The 23,371-nt window shown below is 34.3% G+C and overlaps 1 protein-coding gene across 1 annotated transcript in view; it reads left to right on the forward strand.

Annotated features, from left to right (window-relative positions):
• LOC129253614 (G protein-coupled receptor kinase 3-like) overlaps positions 1 to 23,371 on the forward strand; it is a 46,501-nt gene that overhangs the window by 20,140 nt on the left and 2,990 nt on the right. Inside the window, exons 6-15 of the mRNA XM_064095909.1 lie at positions 5,682 to 5,763; positions 9,954 to 10,179; positions 11,746 to 11,853; positions 12,411 to 12,477; positions 18,379 to 18,479; positions 19,677 to 19,743; positions 20,382 to 20,477; positions 21,176 to 21,329; positions 21,610 to 21,755; positions 23,229 to 23,342. Coding sequence (XP_063951979.1) covers positions 5,682 to 5,763; positions 9,954 to 10,179; positions 11,746 to 11,853; positions 12,411 to 12,477; positions 18,379 to 18,479; positions 19,677 to 19,743; positions 20,382 to 20,477; positions 21,176 to 21,329; positions 21,610 to 21,755; positions 23,229 to 23,342 — 1,161 coding nt within the window. The remainder of the gene's footprint in view (positions 1 to 5,681; positions 5,764 to 9,953; positions 10,180 to 11,745; positions 11,854 to 12,410; positions 12,478 to 18,378; positions 18,480 to 19,676; positions 19,744 to 20,381; positions 20,478 to 21,175; positions 21,330 to 21,609; positions 21,756 to 23,228; positions 23,343 to 23,371) is intronic.

The following is a 23,371-nucleotide window of genomic DNA, read 5'->3' on the forward strand; positions in this document are numbered from 1 at the left end:
GAGGCATACATGTTGCCAGTGCATCTATACTCATTAAAATATACAGTGATGAAATTTGCGATTCACACTTCAGACCTCTGAGCAGCCCTTAGTCCATTCCTAATTATCAGGGTCTTTCTGCCGCTAAACGTAACCAAAGTTAGCAACTTGAGCAGCATATATGTCTGACTTGTGATTAATTAAATACCATGTTACATGCACTACTACTTACATTGAATAATTACTTGTTAACACTGATACAGAGCACAAACACTCATCAGTGTTAAATGAATCTTTACTCATGTTCAATGAATGGAGTTAAACCTTTTGGTGTAACACTACTGCATGAGATTAACACCCTCATCACAAGAATAGTGTTCCCTGTATGCTGATTTCATATTCCTAGTTTGTGCATTTGTCCCATTTTTATTACCTCTATCTCTATATACATCCTCTGATTCCCTTTCATGCATTACTTCTGCCAGTTGTTGAAAAGTGTTGGATTATTGGATTGAAATCTTATTGTTCAGTTTAGGTTTGATAGTTTTTTTATGCCGTGGCGTGGCGTCCGTCCACAATGTCAAAATGCTTCTATGTCATGTCAATTCCGATTTCAATTCTGTTTGCTTTATATGATAGCACTAGGTGGGGATTCAAAACTTCTACACAAAATTTTGATACTCATTAAATATGCTAATTTATGCGCATTTTTCAAAATTCACAAAAAATGCTTCTTTATTTGTTGACCGATTTTGATTTTTTTTTGCTTTCATCTGGTAGAGGTTCATGAGGTTCACCAAAATTCTTAATAGAATTTTGAAATTTTGACTAGAAAAAAGTTTTATGCCAATTTATGCAAAATTCAGTTATGCATATTTTTTGAAGTTCACATTAAATTTCTTCTTCTTCTTTATTTGTTGAAGGATTTTGATTTTTTTTCTTCCATCTGGTAGAGCTTCATGAGGTTCAACAAACTTCTACATAGAATTTTGATTTTGAGTAGAAAATTATTTATGCTTATTTATGCGAAATGTATTCATAAATCACAGAAAATGCCTCATATTCTTTATTTGTTGACCGATTTTGATTTTTTTCTTCCATCTGGTAGAGCTGCATGAGGTTTACTAAACATGTACACAGAATTTTGAAACGTTGACTAGAATATTACTTGTGCTAATTTATGTGAAATATATTCATAATCACAAATAAATGCTTCTTATTTAATTGTTGACCGATTTTAGATTTTTTTGTTCCATCAGAGAACTACATGAGACTCACCAAGGTTCTACACAGAATTGAGAAATTGTGACTAGAAAATTATTTATGCTTATTTAAACGAAATTTATTCACAAATCACAAAAAATGCATCTTCTCTGTCATTTCTTTATCAATTTCAATTCTGTTCCCTCAATTTATGTCACCAATATAATTCACTACAGTGTCAACTGGGCTGAAATTAAAATTTGTGTTAAATTTCTTTGCAAGATGCTAGATGAGTTCCACATCATTGATGTGCTAGTTCTATTTGTAACAGACTCTTTATTGATGTAATGTGATATATTGATATGTAACGAACAAGTCTACCCTTATATGACATTCCCACATTTTTTTCTATCACAACATGATTTATATTCTTCCATCAATCCCCCATTATACACTCATCAATACTCTAGAAGGCACTTGTTTAGTATCCTAACTGAGATGTCCAACACATCTGGAAATGTGAATATATTTCAAACTCTCTAGTGCTCTATATTTAGCTGTTACTAATTGCACATTTTCTACATGACGTCTGAGTATTTTTTTAAATTTAGATCTTTTAGTGGATCATAGAATGAAGTATGGTAGTGGATCGTATTACTGAACACTTCTCATGAATTCAATCATATCAAACACATTATACTCATAACATTCACCAAATTTTCACCATAAATACACAAATACCTACAAAATATAAATATCTAAATATTTTGCCGAAATCATTTTCCTTTTTATGATATCAGCTTCCAATTGGACCCCTCATTGCATGTGAAATATTTTGGTCACTTGAAAAAGGTATTGTATTACCGAACGTGCGTTTTCTATGGGAAAAGTTGAGAAAATAACAAAATCACTGATGAGCTCTTTTGACCATATTTTATCATTTTGAGAATATTAAGACTCTGAATATGTGTTTTTGCCCATTTTCATCATTTTTCTATTCAAGTTCCTTTATAAGGATGTTGCAAAGGTTTGAGCGTATGAAATTATTTCCTGACGCGTACGATGCGCACGTTCGGTAATACAAGGCCGTTCGGTAATACAATCACTCACTATATACTGCAGTATCATTGTGTGAGGGATTCCTTTGTAACATACTGTCACATTTTAAAATGTTAACCTGTAATACTGATACTGTGCCCACATATACAGGCTAGTCTGCAGACCACAGACCCTGATTGAAACTTTGATGAACAAGTGGGTTTTGACACTAGACTAGTACAAACACTAGCTGATTCCTTTAATATGAAAGTCTCTGCCAGGGACCTTAGTCTTCAAATTCAGACCAATTTCCTTGAGTGAAGGGTTTGCACATCAAACTATACACAGGCTGGGGTATACAAAATGTTGCACAATCAGCTTCTCTTCAAATAGAATGTCATATACCATTGCAGGATGACAAGGCCCTATTTCTTATTTTTGTTTAGGTGTAAAATTGCATTTCTGTTCTTTATATAAATCTGTGAAATGATGTCTAAATCCTAGCTCTCTATCCAGAAAAACAATGAAGCCCTTTTTAAATACAGTGTTGTAGGCTATACAAGGAAGTATTAATCACTTCAGCAGTGGAATGCTCTTTAATATATTGGGTCCAAACTGACAGAGGGTGCTTATTGTAAACATAGGCCTATGTTTATGGAGTCCCATTCATGCTTCCCACCCCCCTCTCTCCCCCATGCATGCTACATTGACCACTAGGGAAGAGAGGTCAAGTTTGGTCACATGCTTTTTCAAAAAGGTACTGTTACGTGGTGACCTCAATCAAACTTGAAAAGAGGTGTTTTGTTTAAAGAAGTCATTTAAACACTTTAGAACCATAGTTGTGTTTATGCATCCCCCAAACTTTTTAAAAAAAGAAACAGCAATCATAAACAAACTTTCTGTGTGTATATTATCGGTGTTAAAATGATGAAGATAACAAGGAAGGATGCAACTGTGTTTGGAACTAAACATAGGCCTGATTCGTGCGTGAAATAGGAAGCATTGACGCACTCAAATGAAAGTTTAAACCATGGATAATCTCTAACCCGAATCTTCCATGTAAGGTGAATGCAGCCCTGTGTTCAAAGACTGTCCTGAAGCAATTTTTTGCGAAGTCTGGATAGAAAAAGTTCTTTGTTTTTTATTTTTGTGCACATTTTATTTGAAAAAGGAATAGGGATGAGAGCTGAATCCCCATTCCACTATTCTACAGCCCCTAAGGAAGGGGTTATTTTCATATTTACCCCAACTTAGTCAAGGAAGAGGCCATTTGAAAAGTGTGTGTTAAGATCTAGGGCTTTAGTGTATCCCTTTAGCTCCTTTGGTTGGTTTCCACCCCTATCATGAGGCTCTATCACCCTTACAAGCCAATCAAAACGTCATCAATCAGCCTTCGATCCCCATGGTAACTGGATCATATCATGTAATCTAGGTTATAAACTGATTCTGGTATCCCATAGCAGAGTCACATGACCCCAGAGTGTACCTGTTGTAATCTATCCCATGTTAAAGGAACGATAATAAACACTATCGAAGCAGATGATCCCAGTGAGAGAGCAGCAACAAATATAAAGTTTAATTTTTTTGTAAGGATTTACCTCATATTTCATAATTTTGATATTATTTATATTTATTATTGTTGTATTGCTTTAGAGAGTGCACATATCTTTTGATTATTTTAATTGACCTTTTTTTCAAATTTTCCCCTTTTTATTATTATTATTATTATTTTTTTTTTTTGGGGGGGGGGTTGCAGCGTTAATTTCTAAAGAATAGTTTTATTTTGGAAGGACATGTGAAGTAATTTAGCTATAATTTGTTATGAATCTATTACTCTACTTATTTTCTTTTATATTATCGAGCAAGGTCACAAATTGTATTAAATTTCCTATTATAGATGTCTCATTATTTTGAATGGTCTTTACTTTCATTTATATTTTCATCTTTGTCTATTTCATCTCTAATGATTTCATTTCCAATTGGTCTTACTAGTTATCAAGAAGTAATATACCTTTAATGGCTCAGCATGTGATCTAGTCTAAACATAACAGCAAAGAAATAGAATCTAGACCTAAAGGATCAGAGTAGAAATGATTAGAAATAAATACTCTATTACTTATTTTCATTGGCTTTGCTACTACAATGTTTTGATATCCGATCATAAAAATTCATCTGAGTTTTTTTGAAAATAATTAGCTTTATGTAGTGCCCAGTTAAAAGTCACATTTATCTTGAATACACATGTACATTTTTATGTCATTTATGTCAGGGAAGCATTTTTCTTTTGTTGTCTTTTGAAAGAACGTGATTATGTAGATATCTGATGAAGATGTGGCATTGAAACTGCATAATTTTTTGTTTTCGGTATAAAGACACAGTGATATCTTCATAGACTCCATATCAAACCATGCTCAAGGCTTCATTGATACATTGAAATAACAATTAAATGAGAATAAAAAGATGTGGAGTTGGCTTAATGATCCATCTTTTTTACTTCCGTCCATCTATTTATCCTTGTGTTTCCCCTTGTTCACTCCCACGTCTTTGATGTAATCATCTTTCACCCATGAACATTCTAATTGGAGTTTAAGACAAGAATATCAAGATGTCTTAGAAATCTCAAATACTTATTTCCTGTTTATTTCCTGAATCTAATGATTCTCACCTTTGAAAGAAATGATTAAATTGAATTGTGAAGTTGAGTTAAATATAGTATGCATGACATTAATGAGAATAGGAGAGAATCGCTGTCTACTTTGCCATGTTTTGATCATAATAATGATGATGATGATAATCGTCATCATCGTTGTCGCTGTCGTCGTCATCATCATCAGTATCACCACCAACACTGTACTCACTGCCATAATCTGATCATCAGCAGTATCAATATTATTACCATCATGACTGTTATCACTGTCATTGTTACCATTACCAGCACCACCATGACCATTATCATCTTCATCATTATCATCACTGCCATCATCAACATATCATCATTAATATCATCATTAGCTGCATCATCAACATCACAACCATCACAATTAATATCATCTATATCATTGATCCATTTTCTCTTTTCTGCATTTGAATTTGTGAATTCCATGAAAGAAAACAATTGAATTTCTTCCTTTGAAAATTCTCTGCTCAAGTATTAATCTATGTATCCATTCGTCCTTCCTTCCATCCATCCATCCATCCATCCATCCATCCATCCATCCATCCATTTAACTACTATATTTTTCATTTCATCTCATTATTTTCATTTATTTATTTAGAGGGGAATGGTAAAACATGCAACATGATATTATATGCATCTATATATGTGTATATAATGCTGCACTCTTCTCAAAGAAAGGAGAATCGCAAACTCTCTACTATATATTCCAATGAGTAATTACAATTTTAGTTGACTTCATGAAGTCTAATCATACATGTTTCTTTTTTATCTTTGCCATCTTCAGACGGACTGTCCGTTCATCGTGTGCATGACGTATGCATTCCAAACACCAGACAAGCTTTGTTTTATCCTAGATCTTATGAATGGTAAGTAACTATATCAAGCTGAACCAGGAAAATTTGTTCATGTTTTTCTTTGAAATCCAGGTTTGTATGTAAATTATAGGTTTTGCTCTCAGGTAGAAGCATTTCCTCAAAAAAATTGTCTTGCTTCACAAATAGTGTAATAAACTTGAAGTTAATTAGAGAAATAAGGGAAAACATCAAAAGCTCAGATTGCTTGAAAGGGGGGTCTTAGCAAGGTATCATGATACAAATAATTTTCAGTGGTAGAATACATCTAAAATGGTGTAGCTCATGTAAATATCTAATGCAAAAACTAGTACAGAAATTTATAGAGAAAGTAATCACATGAATTGTGTTGATTACTCGATTAGATATTGATTACATTTAAACTATTTGAATTATGTTGACCATAGAAATAATACCCAACTTACTAGGATTAAGAATGATTTAAATTGTGTCGTATTTAATTTAAGGGGAAAAATACCCAAGAAATACTCTACACTCTAAATTACAGGGATTTAAAATTAGTCCACATGGACTGTAGTTAGGGACCAATCGAATTCCGGATTTAATTGAATCCTTCAGATTCCTTTTTTAAATCTCGAAAGATTTAAATTTAATTTAAATTTAAATCATTTGAGATTTAAATTTAAGTCTTTAGGATTAAAACAAAATCCAGAAATCGATTGGTCCCTAACTACAATCCATCTAGACTTATTTTAAATCCCTGTAATTTAGAGTGTACCATTTCATACAGTTCTATAGGTTGATCTAGGAGATAAGTCAAATGACCAGGACTTGGGGCTTCCATTAGGTTTCATCTCTATCATGATCTAACTTCAGGCCGATGAAAGATATAACTGACCCATAGACCTGACCCAATGGACTTACATTTTGGCCCTACTCTATCATCAGCCTACACTCTGGACAAATCCTCTTAACTCCTTCACATGTTATATCTTGCATTTGCCCAGTTTGCAATATCTCATTGTGCTTATTCCTCATAAAATATAAAGTGTAGGATCCCTTGCTCAAACTTAAGTTAAAAATACCTACCGGTACTCTTGTAAGTAGGCACTTGTTTAATGTAGAATGTGATAATAATTAAATTCCACTTTTAAATCTGACTGATTTTTCTAAGCACTTTAAAAGACCTATATTATGTACTGTTGTCATCCCAAATCAAGTTCCCATGCAATGACACTAGTCTTGTTCAGATACCAGGAGGTTACTGATGTAGTAAATCGCTAAATTTTTTATTCACCTTTCACTGCAATAATGCTGCACTATCATGGTCATCAGGCATGGATATAAATAAACAGGTCCTTCTTGTATAAAATTTACAATTGATAGTAAAGTAACAATCATTAATACCTATCATGGGAAACCTTGAATTTGATTGAATGTTTAATCTTTGTTCCATTGTGGGTGCACTGCTGAAGATGCAAAAATCCATATCTAAGTATTATTTAGGCAGAAAAGTAATTCATCAGAGATTTTAAACCAGAAAAGTATAAATTTCTGTGCACATTGTTGTAATGAAATAAGGCAGAAAATTGATGTATAGTTAATAGTGTTTTGAAGAAAGTACCCCCTATTGAGGGACCATAAAAACCATGACCGTTGTTGCATGTTTTCCCCCCTTTTTGTGTGTGAAAAGGTAACCCCTGTAGAATAGCACCACCATGAATACTTTACTAGGTCATAGGAAAACTAGACTTTGGCCAGAATAACTTTGACAATTTCATTTCTAAGATTTGAAAAAAAGGCTTTATAAAACTGCAAGCATTTTTCTCTTAGTTTGAAAATTCCATAAATGCATTGTGGAGACTTGCATTCATGATATCTGCATTGTGAGCAAAGGCTTTTTATGTATTAATAGACCTCGAAGCCATAAGTACGTGAGTGATGGGAATGAAATATTTTTAGCTTGTGTTGTATCAGATAGAAGGTCATACCATGTTAGATGTGACAGTGTGATTTATATAGCTACTGACCTCTGAAGATATTTTCATACTTACAAAAGTCTTTCAATTATAATCTTGTCCCTGGATTATCAATGATAAGGACTAAATTTAGCTCATTTTTAGATAGAATGACTAAATCCTATCTCTTCCACCTATTTAATGAATACAGTAGGTTTTCCTTTTTTCATAGAAATAGAATGAATCTCTAAGTTTTGACTTCCTTCTTTCTTGAATGGCTTCTTCCCAATTTTTCACTTTGAAAAATAGGAATATTTCTTTTTTTCTTAACTTCAAGATCAGATTTACTTTTTCTGTGTGTGGCATTGTCCTTTGTCCTGTGTATCTGTGCTTCTGCCCACTGTAGACAGTGCATGCTGTAGGAATAATGTGTTAGGGTCGTCTAGTTTTTAGATTGTTCTATTCTTCCACTTACTAAAGAACTCTTGTTTAGTAGATCTATTTCAAATGTGGATCATGTATCCATATTTTTGTGGCAATGCTCTAATTAGAATTTAAATTTTGAATGGGAGTGATAAAGTTTCGATTCTGGGCCTCACTTGCAAAGAAATTATATGATAGATTCAATCACACGTAATTAAGAATAGAAATTTAGATCATTCTTAATTTGAGTTGGATCTATCTCACCTCCTCGTAAGAAAGGAATCCTGGGGGGTGTTTCACAAAAGTCGAGTATGACTTAGAGTCGCACTTAAATGCCAACGCATACATGATATGCTACGCGCGGCGCAACCTTACTGATCCATACGCAGTAGTGTGCGTTCTCTTGGCCTGATCTGACCAATGTGGTCATGCCTTTTATCCTGCACCCAAATAGGCATTTAAGTGCGACTCTAAGTAAGTCATACTTAAATCTTTGTGAAACACCCCCAGGTCTGTTTCCATTGAGTCTTTATAGATGATGCTCTGTAATACAGTGTGGACATGAACACATCCTATAACTCATAAAGAAAGGTATTCATGGAATTGGGTCTCTGTTGAACTTTAGCTAAAACAAATGTGTGTATACATGTAGTAGTTCACACTTGATCTATGCAATAACACTTGAACAATCTATGTGCATTTTCTAACCACTATTTTTTACAATTTGAATCTATATGCATGTTATTGTGCATTGTAGATAATACTTAACGAAAATGGATTAAAATTTACATATATAATTGTTTACTGAAATGTATTCTCCATCATAACAAATTTAACATATTTGTTATGACATGCGTCATATGTCCATGCATGTATGATGTGTTTTTATTTCACATGCAATTATAAATATTTACATTGTGTGTACTTAACAGTTGATTGGTCAAAACTTCAGCACTTGTCCCAGGCTAAATTTTCCCTAGTCTGCACTATTCCCTAATATTCATTATGTATATGACGTGGAGAATGTGTGAATAATAACAAACGGTCAGAATGCATTACATACGTTATTATTATTAAGTATGTAAGATGATCTATGACATATAAATACATCTTCCATTAAAAGTAAAAAATGTCACATAACTTTAACACACTGATCTGTAAAGTGATCTCCTTTGCAATTTTGATTCCATGCCATCCCCTTTAAGCCACCCCTGATACTGTAGCTGGCCTCAGAAAGATTGGCTTTGCCTCAGACAATCGCCCCATTCTCTATCTCAATCCTCTGAATATGATAGGATGTTAAAAAAGAGTTATGGTTGGCTGCTGATATGAGGTACCAAGCCAGTTTGTTTGAGGGGGTGTTTCACAAATAACAAAATTTTGATTTAAAGTCACATTCAAATTCCTATTTGGTGTGTAGGGTCAGGGAAGATGACCTTTATGTATCATTAGAATGTATAAGTTTCACACATGACTATGCCAAACATAATTCTTTGGGGAAACAGATCATATTTCATGTAGTTACATGTCCCTCAAAAATGAGTTTCTGATGATATGTACAGATTTTATATCAAGCTTCATCATAAACAATATCTTGTGAAGTGAGTTACATTAAAATATCTACAAGGACAAGTCCAGTGCAGATGCATTGTGTCTATGTTTACTACAACCATTGTCAGTCTGAAGGGTATACCCACCTGAAAAAATCCAGTAGCATTCTTTGTCAACACTTTTAGCAGGAATCTAAGTGCTTTGAATGAAAAAAAAAACAAGATAAATGTTATAAAACTAATTATGTAGATAATAAAAAACAGGCGTAGCTGTTTATCTGAAACCATACATCATTCTTTTGTTTCATTTCAGGTGGTGACCTCCACTATCACTTGTCACAGCACGGTGTATTCTCTGAAGAGGAAGTGGGTTTCTATGCCGCAGAGATCATCTTGGGTCTTGAACACATGCATGTCCGTAACGTGGTATACCGTGATCTCAAGCCTGCTAACATCCTCCTTGATGAGAATGGTCATGTCCGCATCTCTGATCTTGGTCTGGCTTGCGATTTCTCTTCAAAGAAACCACATGCTAGTGTGTAAGTACAGTCGCACCTGTCTTTTTTAAGGGAGACAAGATAAGATAAAACAATTGCCACCCTGATCTTCTGAATGTTTGTGAATGTATATTTTAGATAACTAGATGAATTGATAAATGGTATAAAATGAATTGAATTGGTCAAAACAAGATAAGCGGTCTTCATCTATAGGTTTCTTTGTATGATGCTACAATGTTTTATAAAGTCTACCAAATCATGAGTAGGGAAGTGGTCTTTTGGAAGACGTTCCTTTAGAAGAAATTAATTCATTTAGTCTGTAGTCTTTCTTCATTCAACTATTTCTGTTGGGGGGGGGGGTGGTATTTCTGTTGTTTTCTCTGTTTATCTCATTCTTTATCTTACATTCTTTGTCTTGCTCGTTATTCGATTATTGTCCCTTCTTTTTCTGCTCCCTTCTCCGTTCGTTCATTTAATCCTTTCTTCTTGGTCTCTACCCCTCTCCTCTCCCTTCACCCCCTTTACCCTGTCTCTCTCTCAATCTCTCCCCTATTTTCCTTTATATTTTCTCTCTTCTTGAAGTATACTGTGTTTTATGGCTTAGTTTGTCTGGGCTTGTTAGAGCATTGTAACATGTACATGTTACTGTCATAACATTAGTAAATCAATTCTCTAGTGCAATCATAATAAAGATATACACTGACGTGTTAACCAATCTTTCTCTTAGACGGGCATTTCTGTGTTAATGGTTAAGTTCACGTTTGAATTCACTCCAGATTCAATTCATATCTGAAGTATAATCTCTAGAATTTCCTTTTTATTCTGAAGTGAATTAAATGGAAATTGCTTTTGATGTTAAGCCATTCATTCAATTCAAATGAGACATTTCTTCTGTATTACTTTTCCAATATTCATTTTAGATACCCTTAAAACTTTTTAGTATAGTATATTATCAATTTTTATTTCACATATCATGGCAGTAACCCCGCATTTTAGTGCAGCATTCATTTTTGATTAATACCTCAATTGAAAAAAAAACAAAAATTTGTCCACCTTTATTTCATTAGCCTTTGTTGTTCAAATCGGCAACATTAATATTTTGTTTCAATATTTGTATAATTACAATATATAAGAAATGAATAGGGTTGATAGAGGCTACCCTTACAAGCTGTAGATTGTGGAATTTCAGCTTGAGAAAGCTGAGATATTGAGGTTTCAATCATGTTGTCAATTTAGGGATTTCATTGATTCAGTTTACCATTCAGATGCATTAAAGATGGTATCAGTGTATGTGGGGATTCTGCTTGAAGTGTTCTTTTGTTATTATTTAGACATTGTTTACTTTTCTAATCAGCTATTTAAGTGTGCTAAAAGCGACAAGTATCATAGCGTCTATGTGTGTATACATGAGAGGAACTTGTTGTTTATGTCACATAATAACAGATATTCTGATATGCCAAGCACCTAGCTGACAGACAGAATTGAGAAAATCAATGCTAATGAAGCTTTGTGTGGGGAAACTATAAATGAGATAACGCCATGAGAGCAGCTTCAATAACCAATGTAGGATGATAATTGTGATTTGATAATTATGTTGATATTTGACAGAGGTACTCATGGTTACATGGCTCCTGAAGTACTGTCCAAGGGAACAGCATATGATTCCAGTGCAGATTGGTTCTCACTAGGATGTATGTTGTTCAAACTTCTTCATGGGTAAGTTCAGAGTTTGTCTTGTATTTCACTTCATGAAAAACACAATTCCATTAATAGATACATTCACAATTTGGTGTTAACAAATATGGTATGATTAAAAAAAGAAAAGAAAGATGGGGAGATACATTATCTCACCAAGTTGACATATAAAACATATGTCAACATGGTGAGATATGTTATCTTGCCAAGTTGACTTATGAAAAGTAAATGGCGAGATTTAATTGCATATCCACAGTATCCATACATGTGGATGTTGATCTTTAGCCATATCTTAATATGTGCATGCTAGATATAATATAAAATTTTATCATTTACTTTTTATATGTCAACTCTCCATGTTGACATATAACTTTAGGTATGTTGATTTAGCAAGTTGATATATTTCTTTAGGTTCATATTATATCATTATTATGCCGAATGTGTGAAATGAATAATCTACATTTATTTTTTTGGGGAAAGACATAAATATTGTGGTGTTGCAAAAATTGCTGTCAATTAAGAATATTTGTGCAGTATGAAAAGAAACATTGAGGAATGACTTTATTTTGATGTTACAGACACAGTCCATTCAGGCAACATAAAACGAAAGACAAGCACGAGATTGATCGCATGACACTGACTATGGTAAGATTTGTTTGTCTTTATGCTTTTACATGAAATATTTACATCAGGCCCCTTATTAGGGTTTGCACAATCAATTTTAAGTTTCAAACAGCAATTCTTATTGGTGAAAATTTGGCAATTTGAACAAATGTGCATTAGCCATAGCAAGTTTACAATTAATTGCTGCTTTAATGTTATTGAGTCCAGGACTACTTCAACCCTAAAATGGCTAGGGGTTGAATCCCCCACCCCCTCAAAATTTTCCACATCTATTCCACAGCGCATATTTTTTTTAATGACAACATTCACTAACTTTTTACTTTCAAGTCTCAAACATATATCAAGATGAAATTCACAAAGTAACCTTCTGCAATTTCATGTTAGACCCAAATTTATCCCAAAATGTGATTTTGTAGTAAAAGTCAAAGCCAATGAAGTTTTCTCACCTCATTCATAAAGATATTTATTTCAATTTCATTGACTGAAATGAGCCAAAAACAAATTGTAAAAAAAAGGATAAGAATGTCGCATATCAATCAAATACATTAAAAAAGCAGATTTTAAGGCCAGGTTTTTTCCCAAAAATAATGCATTTTTGTAGATTACTGCCATTATGCAAATTTTTGTGGCACTCACGTGCTTAGTGTACAAGTTTTCAGGGCCTTGAGTAGCCTCTTAAAGAAGTACTAGTATTTGCAGAAGTGGGTGATTCTGGAAGTATAAAAAAAGGTTAAATGAAATATTGATATGCATCAGAGATTCTACTTTGATCTATAATGATATCCTACCCTTTCCCATGTTTCGCAGCAGTTGATCATTCCAAATAAATTAATTGGCCTGGATTTTATGATTTAGAGTTAGAGAAAGAGAGAGATAGAGAGGGAATGGGATGGCAAGATGGTAGAGATTCTATCCTGTGTTGACCTAACTTTCAACCTTGATAATATCAATCTTAAAGCTGCTCTGTCATGAACTACTTTTCAGTTCTGTGAGGAAAGTGTGCTGTAGAATTAAAGGAATGAATTAAACATTGTCAATAGTAGAAATATTTACTTCTGGCTGGATGAGAGGTATTCCATATATTTTCCTAGTGTATAATCAACAATATTTGAAAGTTTATATGAAATAGATTTTTACTATGTAATAATTGCTATCGAGGTTTGCTTCTTTCGTGATATGGAAAAGTTATGTTCGACTGAATTAAAGAGGGTAACATATTTCAAACCAAAGCAGAAATTGTTTGGGAAATAATTTAAGGAAAAGTGATTACTTAATTTACTTATCCCCTTCTTTAAGAGAACAATTGAGTATATCAATGAGAATCATCCAAGTTCATTTCTTGGTCAAATTGAGTTAAACATGGTAAATTGTTACTGATACATGCGCCCGGGGGGGGGGGGGGGGGTACTCGACCAAAAAAGTGGTAGGTATATGCCGCGGGCGAGACAAAAAACGGGGGCCTTGGAGCGGGCTTATCGTAAAAAGGAGGAACATCGGAACGGGCTTCGGAACTGCAAATGTTTGTGAAAACGGGGGTCCTTGGAATGGGTTGCCTGTGTGTGAGTGCGTATGCATCCCTATGAAACAGGCTTACATGTACATGCATGCATCTAGCCTGGTGGCACGGGTGCCTGGTGTGCTCGCGTAGAGGCGATGGTCGAACAGCCCTCTGCGGCCGCTTTTCATCAAAATTGGAGCTCACCGTAGTGGATCAATGCGGCCGGAACGGCGTAACAAAAAATATGCGAAGCTTTGGAATGGATTTCTTTCTTATTTTTTCTCGATAAGAAGAAAATGCTATGCTTTGGAGCGGCTTTCGTTCTTTTTCTCAATAAGATAAAAATGCTATGCCTTGGAACGGAAATTTGAGCGTAAAAATGGGGTCCCCTCCGCGGCACATACCCACATGGGCGGAAATCTGTCCCAAAAGGTAGGGGGGACAACAGGGGCGGATCCAGCCTTCGCCAATGGAGGGGGGCGATTTTTTTTTTCAGACATATGTTAATCCCCGATCGGCCGCTCGAAGATTTATTTTTATAATTCAACATAAATTTATAATATCATATTCTTTATCTATATAATGCGAGCGCGAAGCGCGAGCCAATTTTTTTTTTTTTTTTTTGGGGGGGGGAAATTTTATGTATTTTTTCCTAAAATTTGAACGTTCTGGGCAATGTTTGTTATCCTGAAAAAGATGTATATGCAACTAAATAATAACTTCGAACGCGAAGTGCGAGCAGATGTTAACTGATGGAAAAGGTTAGCCATGAATACGTTACATATTTCAACAATCAAATAATGCGAGCGCGAAGCGTGAGCTTAAATTTTTTTGAAAATTTTGCCTAAATATTGGAAATTCTAAGCACTTTTTGTAACTGAAACATATAATAGATATATAACTAAACAATTGATGCGAACGCGAAGCGCGAGCAGAAAAAAATCGAGATTTAGACCTAAAAACGGGACACTCTATTCATGTTTTGTAAATCATGAAAAGGATGAGTAATAAGGGATCTTTCTACATTAATAATGCGAGCACAAAGCGCGAGCAGAAAATTTTTGATATTGTGATCTGAAACTGGATAATGATTTAAGTAGAGAACAAGTTGAATATCTGAATAAACATGCGCGTGTTTCAGATTTAGACCTAGAATCTAGGCATTCTACACCTCTTTTATCATGAAAAATATTTAAAAGAGTCCATTTCAGCTATATATTTCAAGCACTTTGTAGGGAAATTGTGAGGTGGATATGGATCGCACTTAATAAAGAGCTGATATTTTTCATTGTTATTTGAGTTTTGACATAGGACCGGGACATCCTTGGAACATTTCATATGAAAATGATGACTATCTTCCTATTCCTCTTGCTAAGCGCGAGATGAAACAAAAGGGACAATTTAATCGTTAAATTATTAATATCTTATTTATTAATGCCTAATGAGGGCGAGAAATCTAATGATATTATGGCCTGAAAACTGGACATTTCAAGCAATTTTGTAATTATGAATAGAATGCATCAGTCAAAATATTTTTAACCATTAATGCGAGCGCAAATCGCGAGCCAAAATCTTTGATAAACTGTCATGAAAATCAATATTGAGACATACATAAATCGCCAATTAAAATGCGAGCGAGTAGCCAGTGCTATCTGATACGTTTTGACAAATCAGACTTGATTTTTTTTCAAACTAAATAGAATACACAAATAATAGGTACTTAATAAATCGAAATTTGCGAGCGCTCAGTGCGAGCAGAAAATGTCAATATGCAGACCCTGAAGCTGTCACTTTTACAGAGCACTTTTGAAAAATCAGTTTGTAACTCACACAAAATAATGAAAGTTCGATTTCCGAGGTGAAATGTGTAATGTTTATTGACTTCCAAACTTAATATTTAAGCTCCATATTGAAAAATCACCTGACAGGCAATGCGAGCGCGAAGCGCGAGCGAAAATTTCATATAGAGACATGAAAGATTCTTTTTATTTTCCAAGTCTTCCCCTCATCTTATTTTAGTCACTCTGGAAAATTTGACAAGCCCCCCCCCCCCCCCCCAAAAAAGAAGGTTTTCACCCAAAATGTAAGGTCATTTAGTCCAAAATACATGTATTATTTCGAATGTGAATGATGCATTTTTCTCCATCATAAAAGACCAAAAATAGTAGGGGGGACATTTGATATTGTGTCCCCCCTACTATTTTTGGTAGGGGGGACACGTCCCCCCTGTCCCCCCTGGGATTTCCGCCCATGCATACCCACCACGCATTATATACTGAGTGCCCCCCCCCCCCCCTCGGGACATGTGCCCATCTTATGTGTCATTTGTATCCCAGAATTCCACCCAGAAGTGCCTGAAATGGATGAAAACTGAAAAAATTTGATTGGAAAATCGTTTTGTGTTTCTCGATTTACTTGAAAAGAACTGTGATGGATTTGGTCATTCTCATATCCATATATAAATTATTTTCAATTCAATAGACTATTTTCAGGATGTTTGCTATTACATGTAATATAGTGTGATATCAATGATATTTGTAGCTTTTTGTAGACTTCTTGATGGTAATATCATTGATATGTATAGCTGAAGCATTATTTTATGTCAGGGGTTGTTTAGAGTGTGTGTAGACACAGACAATCCTTATCCCATTGAGGCGTTAAATGGATTTCCATAAGGATTAATTGTTGTGTTGACTGCTTTAACCACAAAGTCTGTTAACCATCAATGGACAGCACAATCAGTTTGTGGTGCACAGCAACATACAGCTAATTATGATCTTTTATGCTTGGATATTAATGAGAGTATTTCATGAGCTCTTTTTTTTCTGTGAAAATCACCGATATGGAATACAGCACAGATGAGACAGATATTAGTAGCTGCAGCATAATGTGTAAGATTTATTCAATGATCAGAAGCTATTATCAACCCCGTCCAAATCTCCTGTTTTAATTTATCGTCGTCCATCGACTGTTGTCCGTCCTCAGGTTCAAAATACTTCTTTTTCATTTCATGTCCAATTTCAATTCTGTTTGAAGATGGCACGAGGTGGGGGGTTCAAACCCTCTACACAGAATTTTGAGACTCATGATATATGCTAATTAACGTGAATATAATATAAATATAACGTGAAAATAATAATAAATGCTTTATTTGTTGATATATTTGATTTTTTTAAAGTTCCATATGGAACTTGAGATTCACCAAACTTTTGCATAGAATTTCAAAATTTTTAGTAAATCATTGGCACTTTACTTCCTCAATTCATGTTAACCATTATGAAAAAATAGCATTCATTTTATTGAGTGTCAACTGGGCTAAAAATATTACTATTTAAAAAATTTCTTTCTCAGATGAGCACCATATCATTGATGTGCTATTCTTAATGAACAAGAGTTATACCATATATTTTCCTAGTTTATACTGAACATTTTAATAATTGAAAATTTTAGACAACAGAGTTTTTTTTAACTACTGTATCCATCATATCATCAAATGATTCAAGTTGCTATTCATTTCATGACTGGGCCATCAGAATGTCATTACTGCGTGATACCATTACATCTTAGAAGCACTGTAAATCTGGTTGGTTTATAAAGAGTTTTCAGGGTGATAGGGAAAGCTGTAGAAGATTTGATGGTGACAGAGGTCAAAGGTCATGTCTGATGGATGGTAGTGATAACAAGACATCAATCATTCCCACTCATGTCTAGGTTTCTACAATTCACTCTATCTATGATACTTATTCTCTTCTATGTGATGTCTTAGTCTGTCTGTCTTCCAATATTTCTTTCTTGCTCTACCTTGTCTCCTTTTATCTCCCTCTTTTTTTTTCTCACTTTCTCTCTTTTCTCCCATTCTCTCTTTCTCTTCCCCCTTTCTATGTGCTTCCATTTAGGTATAACTTCTCTATTTTAATCTGCTTTATCCCTGTTCATAGTGATACCGCTCTGTTTTCATTTCAGATTTTTTTCTTTTGATTTTCTGAAAGTATTTTCCTCTATTCAACTTTAATGACCTCTTCAACTATCTTAAATAAAACCTCATATTTCTCAATATCTTGTTCCTACTTATGATTTTTTGTTTCAATTCTACAATTATATAATCCTTATCATTTGGTATTCTCCCACTTATAATCCTCTTATAATATCTGTATTTTTCATTTTCCTGGGAATTCTATCTATGTATTGTGTAACTTTGCTTTTATATGATTTTATTCCATTTTTTTCCTGTGCCTGAAATTAATGAAAAATTTACTAGAATCCTCATCAGACAAACACAAAACTCATTTTTTTTTTTTTTTTTTACTTGAAAAGAACTCTGGTGAACTTTGGTTGTTCCCACATCGTGTGATTACAGTATTCCAGTCCTGATGAATTAAAGTCTGTATGATGTGGTAATAGATTTTTTTTAATTTTCTGTTTAGGATGTTGAATTTCCTGACAAGATGAGCGATGAGATGCGATCATTACTAGCTGGTCTACTACAGAGAGAAGTAGCAAGTAGATTAGGTTGTGAAGGCAGAGGGTATGTATACCACTACATTCATCATACTCAGGCTTAGAAAGAAAACTGAAAGCCCCCCCCCCCCCCCCCCCAATAAAAAAAATGTCTGCAGAAAGGGGATCCATGCTAGATCACACTCTAATAGACGAAACGGTCCCTGTGCCTTGTTAGGGCCTCTTTGCTATAAGCATTGCCTCAAACAAATTATGAGCTTATCCTAGTTGTTGGATATTGTCCTAATTCTGTAACGATAATAAGCAGATCAAAAGCAACATCAATGAGAATAGCATAAACAGTGTAATGTTATAATGTTGCACCATGCATTTGGTATAACTCTTCTGAAAACATTGAGTGAAAAAGAGATTCTAATAAAATCTTTTTTTTTTAATGAAGTCTAGTTGTAGAAGTCACATGTTGGGGGCGGGGTTATTGTGGCAAATGTTAGGGTCAGGCAACTTTGCAAGTTCATTACAGAACTGTAGGATTATTATTTTCTTCTGAATCCCAGCTAGCATCAACCAAAGTTATTATGTAGGTTATAGACAATTCAATTTGTAAAAGTCATGATGATTTATGTCTTATATTGCTTTCATCTGAGTTTAGTGTCACTGTTTAGTGAATTGTTATCATACCTGTCACAAACAGATTTATTGAGGAAATACATTCTTTTTATCAAAACAAGCAGAAAAGGGTGATAAAGATATTGAAGAAAATAATGAGAAAAGGAAAAAACACCCACAGAGAACCAAAAAACGTGTCTGTGAAGTAAACAAAACAGTTCGGAAGGCTTCTTATATTCCACTTCAAGAGTTTTGTCTTTCAAGATACCATTCAAACTTTCTCATGATGAATGGTTTTGTTTATTTCAAAATAACCTCACAGAAAGACAATCTGAAAAGTTATAAAAAATAAATAAGTAATTGTGGTCAAACCCCTCAGCAGTTTTTAATGTTAAATATTAGAAATTACTCTTCTTGAAAACAAAGCTTTAATATATAAATGTAATGACTTTATTTTGTTTTGTACATGTTGACAAAGGATGGTTTAGGGGATTGGCATAAAAATTATCTTTACTTTGAAAAGGCTTATGTTACAGTCCTTGGAGCTTTCAACATTTTTGTAAAAGGGAATTTATATTTGTTCTCTAATATTATCTAATATTTCTCTCAAAATTCATTTAAAATGTATTTATTATAATTTGTTTTGCTTTAACCACAGGGCAACAGAAGTGAGAGAGCATCCCTTCTTTAAGAATACAGATTGGAACCAAGTGTACTATCAAAAGGTTACATCTTCATATGGATTGTTGCAAACCTATTTGAGTTTGACTTAAATTTTGTTATAGTGTTGAAAACATACTATTGGTTTTTATACCAAGTTAGAATAGAAGAAAAGGAGGATCTGAGTATGATTCATTAACTATTGTTCCTAAAATCTATTTCTTGGCGTGGTAACTGGTATATTGTTGACAGCAAAGTTTGTGCATTTTTCTTTTCATGGAAACGCAAATTTATCAAATATATGCACAAATGTGCTCAGAGGTTCTGTTCATTTTTTTCCCAGACCAATATGGCTTTTTTGAGTTTCTTTCTAATCTCTTTCTTGAGGACACACAGGACATGTTCAATGTTTCCTGACACAATCTCAACTCGGTATTCATCATCCCTATAATATTAATATATCAGAGCTACATCTCTAAGCTCTTTACAAACATTTTATAACCTGGTCAACAGATAAGGCCTGGCATGCCGAAATGCAATCACTTTTTCCACTTCTTCGGTAGAATTCCAGCTTCCCTGCTCCAATTGCGACCCTCATAACGTTGACGTTAAAGAATGTACATTGTAATGCAATATGACCTGCGCTAGTGCTATACAAGAAACGATTAATGATTTTATTGGATTGTTTATATTCCACCTGCAGGTGCAACCTCCCCTAATACCACCAAGGGGTGAAGTGAATGCTGCAGATGCCTTCGATATCGGATCATTCGATGAGGATGATGTTAAGGGAATCAAGGTAGGTAGATAATTGGTGGTGGTGATTGGGATGATGATTGGTAGATGATGATTGGTAGATGATGAAAAAAATGATGAGGATGAATATGATGAGGACAATGATGATTATAATCGTGATGATGAAAATGATGGTGATAATGATGATGATTATAATGGTGATGATGATGATGACGATGATAATGGTGATGATGATGAAAGTGGTGATGATGATGATAATGACTACAAAAATTATGATTTTTGTCTCGCCTGCATAGCAGAGTGAGACTATAGGCGCCGCTTTTCCGACGGCGGCGGCATCGTCAACATTGAAATATTGAAACATTGACATAAGGGTTATCAAGTATGAATGATTGTTTTGCACATGTCTTAGGTCACATGATCATGGTCAAAGGTCATTTTGGGTGAATGGACATATTTTATTATCATATTAGTGTTTTCTTCTTTGAATAATTATTCATTAGCTGTTTTCAAAGGCAGCACTGCTGCTATATTGAATTGCGTAATGCTGGCGAGACTGCCAGAGGTATTCCACTTGTTTAAAGGTAGTGATGAAGAGGAGAATGATATATCATGGTGATATTATCAATGGAAATAAAACATCAGTATCTTCATCATCATTACCGTCCTCATCAACATATCAACAAATATTCAACCTCAGAATTTGTATTTTCAGTCTTTCACACTCTTTCTCTATTCTAGCTATCGGAAGCCGACCAGGAACTGTATAAGAATTTCCCCGTCACCATCTCAGAGCGATGGCAGCAGGAGATCGCTGAGACGATATTTGAAACAGTCAACCAGGAGCATGACAAGTTAGAGATGAAACGAAAAGCAAAGAAAATGGATGAAGGAAGTGAGTATACAGGGTGAATCAAAAAGTTCAGCCACGGTTCTCGATCAACCTCTCCATCTTTTTGCCAGTGCTTAGAGTTGTTTTTTTCCATTATTTTTTTTAATTGAGCTTTTCTTCAGCAATTATTAATCAGGCATCTAGGAAACTAATCATATCAACTTTAAGCTATTACGTCTTGTTTTCTTCTAGTTCTATCCATTTATGTACATTGGAGTTTTAATCAAAAGAGCCAGTTCATGTTGATTATTAAACGATGATATATTGTCATTTTGTCTTCCAGTCTATGCCATGGGCAAGGATTGTATAATGCATGGTATCCTTCATAGACTCGGTGGACCATTCCTCAATACATGGCAGAAGCGTTACTTCTATCTGTTCCCTAACAGGTTGGAATGGTCTGGTGATGGTGATAGGGGTCCAAGTCAGGTGAGATAAACCATTACTTTATAGGAAAATTTATAATATCATCAACCTTTAATTATACACCTGGCTCTGAATATTTCTCCATCCTTCACTTCTGTAACTGTTCAAATTTTGAGAACATTACAACTTCTCTTATAATTTATTTATTTATTTATTACACTAGTGTAAAGTGAAGTTTTCATGGTACTTCCAAACCTTTGCAGTTATGTCTTGTACACCATGCTCTATAAAGAGAAAAAAAATACCTTGCTTTTCGTTGCGATAGATGAAAGTTTTAAAAAATAGCAAGCATGTATCTGTACTTTAGTGAGCAGATCACACATTTTGCTGCATGTTATTGGGCATGCCTGTACACATCCAACCAGGGGTGGTATTCTGAAAATTGTCTTAACTTTTCTTGTAACTTTTCTTGTAAGTCAGCAAGATAACAGCTCGCTAACATTCTCTTAAATTGGTATTCTGAAAATTGTCTTATCTCTGTAAGGACGTCCCCTATTTACTCTCTGACACGCCCAATATTTCATCATCAACCAATCATTAAGCTTGTTATATGCTTAGGTCAACCAATAGAAGCGGCTCTTCTGAAAAATAATGAAGCACATTGTTGATATGAGGCGTAATTTCTTTGCGTCCCCGACGCTTACGCTTGTGCGCTTCTGTGCTAAAAATACACGTGGCTCTTCTCAAAGATATATTTTCTCTGAAAAGATTCATCGTCTCGAACACCAATTTTTAATTGCTGAAAAGTCTACCAATCCGTTGTTATAATGTCTTTGGAATGTCTCCTTTTGTAAAACATGATGTTCTTTCGGGATGCAGCAAGAAATAATTATTGCAGACAGACAAATATCGCATGCAACAATAAGTTACAATAGCCCCCTACCTCTTGTAAATTTTCTTGTATTTTGCAAGGAAGTTAACAGAACGCAAAGAAAAGATAATTTTCAGAATACCTTTTATCTCGATATGTAATCTTGCGCAAAGGGATATTTATATGCCGTTTTTAACTTTACGCATAATTCTAGCTCTGACATCATACGTGCTCAGCGAAAGTTACAAGAAAAGATACAAGAATTTTCGGAATACGGATTTTATTGTAACTCTAAAGATACAAGAATATTTCTCTTAAGACAATTTTCAGAATACGGCCCCAGATCATACATGGTATTAAGGAAAGAGGTATCTAATGAGAGTAATACATTATAGATATCACTTCTATATGATACTAACCTGTTGGATATCAAACAATGTGTTTATAGTCTGTTCACATAGTGGACTATGTGATGATATGATTCAGGTTTAAATGCTGGAAGATATCATAGACACCTACAGTGTTCATGTATGAGATTAGATGTAAGATTTGAGCATTTCAACATTTTGAAGATGATTTCACAATTTGTTCCATACTGTAACATCACTGTGTCCTTTCCAACATGGTAATCCATGTATTAATGTGCTTTTCTGTTTGTGGTTCAGCAAAATGTGATTGCACTGGAAGATGTACTAACGGTAGAAGAATCAACAATCAAGGGTTATAAGAGCATCACGTTGAAGATGAAGGCTGGTAAACCATGCATTCTACGAGCAGAGGTATGTCATTAACCATCCTCACATTCAGA

This window comes from Lytechinus pictus, chromosome 2 (assembly GCF_037042905.1).
Source record: "Lytechinus pictus isolate F3 Inbred chromosome 2, Lp3.0, whole genome shotgun sequence".
Lineage (NCBI taxonomy): Eukaryota > Metazoa > Echinodermata > Echinoidea > Temnopleuroida > Toxopneustidae > Lytechinus > Lytechinus pictus.